Source organism: Portunus trituberculatus, chromosome 18, assembly GCF_017591435.1.
Source record: "Portunus trituberculatus isolate SZX2019 chromosome 18, ASM1759143v1, whole genome shotgun sequence".
Classification (NCBI taxonomy): domain Eukaryota; kingdom Metazoa; phylum Arthropoda; class Malacostraca; order Decapoda; family Portunidae; genus Portunus; species Portunus trituberculatus.
In genome coordinates this window covers 24,390,986-24,398,485 of record NC_059272.1, presented here as the reverse complement: position 1 = coordinate 24,398,485, position 7,500 = coordinate 24,390,986, and the positions used below count along the sequence as shown (strand labels likewise).

General features: G+C 37.8%; 1 protein-coding gene across 2 annotated transcripts in view; it reads left to right on the top strand.

The window, feature by feature from the left end:
* Nucleotides 1-7,500, top strand: part of LOC123505472 (monocarboxylate transporter 5-like) — a 53,319-nt gene that overhangs the window by 6,564 nt on the left and 39,255 nt on the right. The window contains exon 1 of one of the 2 annotated variants that reach the window (XM_045256805.1): nt 6,942-6,974. The exons of the other annotated variant lie outside the window; for it this stretch is intronic. Coding sequence (XP_045112740.1) covers nt 6,957-6,974 — 18 coding nt within the window. The 5' untranslated portion in view covers nt 6,942-6,956. Of the gene's footprint in view, nt 1-6,941; nt 6,975-7,500 lie in introns of those variants that run through there. 2 annotated transcript variants of the gene reach the window in all.

Below are 7,500 nucleotides of genomic sequence, written 5' to 3'. Positions count from 1 at the left end.
TCCACTTTTTACCTACTCCTTCGTCTACTTCTTTAACTCTCTCGCTTCTCTCTCTTCTCTGTTTTTCATCTTCCCACGAACCTTTTCACCTCCCCTCTCAGTTCTCACAACTCCTTTTTCTCCCGTACCTTTCCACCCAGCGGTGAATTCCTCTCTCCCATCTCATTTCCTTTCCTTCCTTTTCATTCTTGCTTTTCTTCCCAACTCATTTTTTTTTTCTCCTCAATGAATGTACTCTGTCCCTCTCTTTCTCTCCCTTCTTCCTTCTAATCGCAAGCTGTCACCTGCTTATCCTCACACCTGGCTGTCCTGCTCTTCCATCCACGTCAAGGAGTTTGTGTCATGCTCCTATCAGCGGCGTTTCCTGTAAGGCAATGTTGCTACGCGCTCTGTGCTCGATTTTAGCACTTTCACTCCACTTGTTATATAGACCCGTGTAAGGCCAGTGTAGGCTAGTAAGGGACAATGTCTGTCTGTGTGTGTGTGTGTGTGTGTGTGTGTGTGTGTGTGTGTGTGTGTTTAGATATTTTAATAGTTTATTTGTGTGAATGATGACTTTGTTCTAAATCGTCACTGCTTTGTTTAAACTTTTGAGACTAACAGTATTTTTTTTACCCCTTTCATCTCTTCTATATCCTCTCCTCCTCCTCCTCCTCCTCCTCCTCCTCCTCCTTTCCCTGAATCTGCTCCTCTTCTTTTAATATGCTTGCCGTGAGTTGCTTCTCGTAAATTAGCAATGTGGAAGCACTGTCGAACATTCACCTTTCTCACTTCCAGTTCGTTCTGCTTTTCTTTCCTATTTTGGGATCAAGAGCCCTTTGAATGCTCTGCTCTGCTCTGTTCCCGGCCTGAAGCTTACAAATTTGATGGCTGGTCTGTATTTTGAAACGCATGTACAGTTCTTTCATAATTGTTTTTAGAGACAGACATTCTCACGTATGCGTTTTTTTCCCCATTTATAGTGAAAAATTGTTGTTCGTTTATCACTATAATCATAGAGACACTTGAAAACTCCAGTCACGTTTTGGGTCTGTAATATGAAACGTTTAGTTCTTTCATAAGAATAATTTTTAAATGCCACAAAAATTACTGGTCGGGTTATCATGTGTTTTTCTCATTTACGGTGAAGAATCCTTGTTTTAGCTATCACTAGAAATCATAAAGACACTCTCAGAACTCCAATGACGTCCACTACAGAGTGTTGAAACTGAATGAGATAAGAAACAGAAAATTTTTAAGAACTCAGCGACTGACTCACGGCGGTTTCTTGGTAGTCGAGATGCTTCTCTCTCTCTCTCTCTCTCTCTCTCTCTCTCTCTCTCTCTCTCTCTCTCTCTCTCTCTCTCTCTCTCTCTCTCGTACCTCTACACATCGGCTTAATACCTCATTACTACAGAGCTATAACTAAATAATCATATTGTTTATAGATCTTTTCACTAATCTTATGGCCACATGTATTAGTAATAGCTACTTTGCTCAAATAACAGTAGTTGCATTATTATTAGCAGTATTATTATCAGTATTATTACTATTATTATTATTATTATTATTATTATTATTATTATTATTATTATTATTATCATTATTTTTATCAATATTATCATTTTATCATTGTTATTGTTGTTGTTATTATTATTATTATTATTATTATTATTATTATTATTATTATCATTATTATTATTATTATTGTTATTATTATTATTATCATTATTATTATTATTATTAGTAGTAGTAGTAGTAGTAGTAGTATAAGTAGTAGTAGTAGTAGTATTAGTAGTAGTAATATGGTGGTACGGATCCTCTGTTTCCCCTTTCCCCCCCCCTTTTTTTTTAAAAGAATGTCGCCACATTATTGTCACCTAAGTCAGTTGTCATCTTTTATGTTTTAAGTAGAAAAGGTTGTTTTCCTACTTGTTGGTGTATTACTAATGTTACGCCGTTCCCTCAAGGATCCTCAGCTACCACTTCTCCAAATGAGTCTAGGCCAAGATCCATCACTCCTATTCTATGAAAGCTGTTTGAACGATTACTTGCCAAATGTCTCTCCTCTTTCTTCAAGAATCATAACTTGTTGCCTGCTACCCAGTTTGGTTTTAGGAAAAATCTTGGTACATGTGAAACACTTTTTTGATTTTCATACATCATGTTTAAGTTTCTTTGGATTCAAGGTCAGAAACTAGACTTTTTTTTTTTTTTTTTTTTTTTTTTGGATTTCTCTTTTCCTTTTGATGAAGGCAGTCATAAGGCTTTACTTTTTCATCTTATGCCTGTAGGTATTAATGGTTCATTTTATAATATTTTATCTGACTTCTTACCAGATAGGCACAACGTGTTGCAACTGATGCTTATTTTAATAGTTTTAATCGTGTCAAGTCTTAAGTTCCCCAGGGCAGTTTTCTTGGGCCTCTTGTTTTCATCTTTTGTACTAGTGATATGTGCCATGAGATTTCTTCCCATTTGATGACTTATGCTCATGAGACTTCCTTATTCTGCCATACCCCTGATCCTCAGAATAGATCTATAGTTGCTTCTTAGTTGAACGTAGATCTAGATTTGGTCTCCTCTTGGTGTCAGCGTTGGGGTATGAACTTAAATCCTGCCAAGACTAATAGTATAATTTTCAGTCGTTTAGTCCTGATATCATAATTGATAACCATGAAAATCAATTCTTGTAAGACCTTAAACTGCTTGGGATAACTTTAGATTCCAAATTGACTTTTGAGAATCATATTAGGATAACTTCATCTCTGATTTCCCAGAAGACTGGTTTGTTGAGGAAATGTCGAACTATTTTAATGATAATAAGATTGTTTTAAATTCCTTTTTCTCCATCATTTTACCTTTCTTTGAATGTTGTAGTCCAGGTTGGATGTCGGCTGTTCCATCTCATCTAAAAACTTTTGGACCGTTCTTTTAATTTAATAAAGTTTTTATTGCTGAATCTCAATATACAACTTTATCATCGTCGAATGGTTGGTGCTCTGACTATGTTTGATTTAAACAATCAAATCAACAATAATGAACATCCTCTTCATAGCGCGTTATCGGCTCAATTTCTGCCTGTTTACCATACCCGTCATAGTTTGCGATTTAGTGTGCTTGTCTTTCAGCCTGTCTTTTACTCAACCAACCACTTTTTCTGTACTTTTATCCCTAATCTGACTAAAGTGTGGAATGTACTTCCAGACGAAGTCGTTTCTGAAGTTGCTATTGATAAATTTAAAGCAAAAGTTAACACTTTTTCTCTTTTTCTCTCTTTTTATTCATTTTATATTTCATATCCATGTTTCCTCACCGTGGGACACTGCTTGGGTTTGTATCATTTCTTTGATTTTCCCCTGATGCCCTTTCATGGATTCTCATAATAGTGATAATAATAATGATGATAGTAATAGTGATAATAATAATAATAATAATAATAATAATAATAATAATGATAATAGTAATAGTAGTAGTAGTAGTAGTAGTAGTAGTAGTAGTGGTAGTAGTAGTAGTAGTAGAAGTAATAGTAGTAGTAGAAGTAGCATTATTGTTGCATAGTGTTTCATCCAGCGTCCTAGTTAACACGAAGATAATACCTATCGTGAAATCAGTTATCATTATCAACACAGTAACACCCCATGGGGGGGGATGGCTGCTCCTCTTTCCTGTTTGTATCTTGTATGCTCATCAGTCAGTCATGCGAGTGTTTGCTTCTTCGGCGTTGATGTTCTAGGCCACAAACAACTGTACAGATTTTTTTTCTTTTATCTTTCGTTCTAGATTGTGAAAGGGGAGCAGTGTGGAGAGAGAGAGAGAGAGAGAGAGAGAGAGAGAGAGAGAGAGAGAGAGAGAGAGAGAGAGATCTATATAGTAGAATCGAGGTTTTTTGGAATTACGACTGATAATAATGAATCGTGTGTTGTGTATGTGACTGTCCTTTGTTTGTTTCATCGTGCAACAGCAGTAGCAGCAGCAGAACCACCAGTAATAGTAGCTGAAGTAATAGTAATAAGAATAAGAAGAATTCCCAGGAAATTCTTATCACTAATATGCATATTCCAAACGTTTTTGTGATGTAGGAAAATATTGCACGCATTATAAGCACTGTGTATGTGTGTGTGTGTGTGTGTGTGTGTGTGTGTGTGTGGGTGGGCGGGTGGGTGGATATGTAGGGCTAAGTGAATAGAATTAGAAGTAAGTGGACAAAGAGGAATGTAATCATAATGAGAGAGAGAGAGAGAGAGAGAGAGAGAGAGAGAGAGAGAGAGAGAGAGAGAGAGAGAGAGAGAGAGAGAGAGAGAGAACGTATATAGGGTAGGGGGTAAGAAATATTGCAGAGGGAGGAGGATGGCTAGGAAGGCCACAAGGGGGGGATCGGGGAGAAGGGAGGGGAGCGAGCACGTCCCCCTCACGTGATTGCGCACAGGAACACACACACACACACACACACACACACACAGAGACGCATGTGCACAAATAAGTAAGTTGACCTGATCTGCAATGCATCTCTCTCTCTCCCTCGGCCACTTATTCATTATTGGTTAAGTGGCGCTTGTTTTTGACGTCGAGTATGGAGTGAGTAAGCGGCCTGGTAATGGTGGTGGTTGTGGGGGTGGTTGTTGTGGTGGTGGCGGTGGTGGTTGTTGTTGTGGTGGCGGTGGTCGTGATGATGGTGATGGTGGTGGTGCTTACAAAGTGAAAAAAAATGACTCATTTGGTTTTGTTGTAGTGGTGCTGGAAGTAAAAAATGTAACGATGACTAACATTGTGAAAGATAATAGATGATTATGTCACTGTTGCTGCGTGCGATGATGGTGATGGTAATAATGATGGTTTTGACGGTGCTGATGATGGTAATAAGAAAATATTAAGAAAATCAATAATAACAGGAGTGGATGTATTAGAAAATTTTTGTTGTTGTTGTTGTTGTTGCTGTTGCTGTTCTTGTTTTTTTTTATTCTTTTTGTTGGTGGTGGGGTTTATCGCCGAATCATAAATATATGCATTTTTTTTTTTTTTTCAATTTTGTGTTTCTTTCTCATTAGAGGAAAATGAAAAGGCCAAGGGCAGACAGGCAGGCACGCTCCCACTTGCAAACATTCATATCCTCGCGAAGAGCAAAAAACTCAAGAAATACTGATTATTATAATTCCTGTCGTCGCTTCGTTTCTGTTTTATATTATTTATTTATTCATTATTTCTTATGGTATCTTGCTTAAACAACGAAGATGAGAGCATAAATACCAGCATTAATGATAATTGTTATAGATAGTGATGGTGATGGTTGTGATAGTAGCGATGATGATGATGATGATGATGATGGTGATGATAATAATGATAATGACTGTGATGATGATGATGATGATGGTGATGATGATGATGATGATGATGATGATGATGATGATAACATTAACAATAATGATGATGATAGTAATGATAACAATGATAATAATAATAATGATAATAATAATAATAATAATAATGATAATAATAATAATAATAATAACAATAATGTGATACTGTTACTATTATCATCATCATCATCATCATCAGTAGTAGTAGTAGTAGTAGTAGTAGTAGTATAAGTAGCAGTCGTTGTTGTAGTAACAGTAATACCAATATCAGCAGCAATAATAGTAGTAGTAGTAGTAGTAGTAGTAGTAGTAGTAGTAGTAGTAGTAGTAGTAGTAGTAGCAGTAGCAGCAGAAGTAGTAATAGTAATAGCAGCAGCAATAACAACAATAGCAACAGTTGTTACCTCTCGTGTGGCATGGGGATTTCCCCGTGCCATCGTGTTCCCTGCTCCGAGTAAGGTGGGGAGCTAGGGAAGAGGACGGAGCGAGGGTCCTGTCCCTCCTTCTCCTCTTAATTTCTACTCCAGCGATGAGACGAGGCCTTTGTGTCTAGACTCTAGACTATCTCCCTTTAAGAGAACCTCAACTTAGTATATTATTATTATTATCATTATTATTATTATTATTATTATTATTATTATTATTATTATTATTATCATTATTGAGAGTACTACAACACTACTACTACTACTACTACTACTACTACTACTACTACTACTACTACTAATAATAATAATAATAATAATAATACCACTGTTACTGTTACTGCTACTGCTACTGCCACTGCCACTGCTACTACTATTACTACTGCAGTAGTAGTAGTAGTAGTAGTAGTAGTAGTTGTTGTTGTTGTTGTTGTTGTTGTTGTTGTAGTAGCGGTAACAGTAGTTGGAGTTGCTGTTGTTGTTATTGTTATAGCAATTACTACTATTACAATTTTTGCTATCACTATTATCATTATATAACTATTACTACTATTAGGACATTACTTTTGTCAAGTGGTAGTAGTAGTAGTAGTAGTAGTAGTAGTAGTAGTAGTAGTAGCGATGATATTTGTTTTTGATATTAAAAGTCCTTACCGAACGAAATGTCAACGCAAAGACAGCAGCAGGAAGCCATCCCCCCCCTAGCCCCACTCCACCTCACACCGTCCTGCCCCGGCTTGCCCCGCCTCACCTATCACGCGGCCGCCTCGTGTTGCCAAGGCTTGGTTCGGGAGACGGGAGGGGGCGAGGGGAGAGAATCGAGTCCCAATGAGCCATTAAAAGACGACTTGATACAACGCAGGCGCTTTAGTCATATGAGAATAACATGTATTTTGTTTTGGAGTGTCAATAACATGTGTGTGAGTGTGTTTTCCTTGATAATTTACTAGTGTTCTGGAGTGTTTGTTTTCTTTGTGTCGCTTCTCTGAACAGCGAGGGATAAGGTGCATTTTCTGTTAAGAGGGACGGAGAAGGAAAGAAAAACGTTGCTGTGTCAGAAACGTTTGCTCCGCTGTATCTTTCATAATCATTAAGGTTATTTTGTTCGGCTTTCATCTTCACATCTACGTATTATTGAACATTATTTTTTTTTCTATTGCAACAGGAAGTACGAAAACGATACTAAGAAAACACGATGATTCGGATATTTAAGGTATGTTCCGGGTTTTTATATATGGTAACTTTGTTCTCACGACTTTTTTTGTTTCTACTAATTAGTATCCACAAATACTTACCGTCCTTGCTGCCCCGTCCTCGGCCTCGTTCTCGCGGCGCCGCAGATAGGAAAGGCTAGGAAGCAGGAAAGGAAGATTCCACACCTCTGCCATTGCACCCCTGCGCTGGGAAATCGATGACTATGTGCTGAATCACCTTTTTCAGTGGTGCCGGCGCTTGGTGGTGCTGGTGGTAGTAATGATGATGGTAGAGAATGGTAATAAGAGTGAATGGTGATAGTGTATGGTGGTGAGTGGCAGTAATGGTGGTAATGAACAATGTTGAAGGTGAGGGTGATGAATGGTGATGAAAAGTAAGGCGATGAGAGTGAAGTTAGTGAATGGTGGTGAGAGTAATGGTGGTGAAGTGATGAGTGTCAGGTTGGTGAGTGGTTTTGGTAGTGACGGTGATAGTGGCCCTAAGCTGCAAGAGACCGGTTGCATATTTGCCTTTTATCCTGAAAC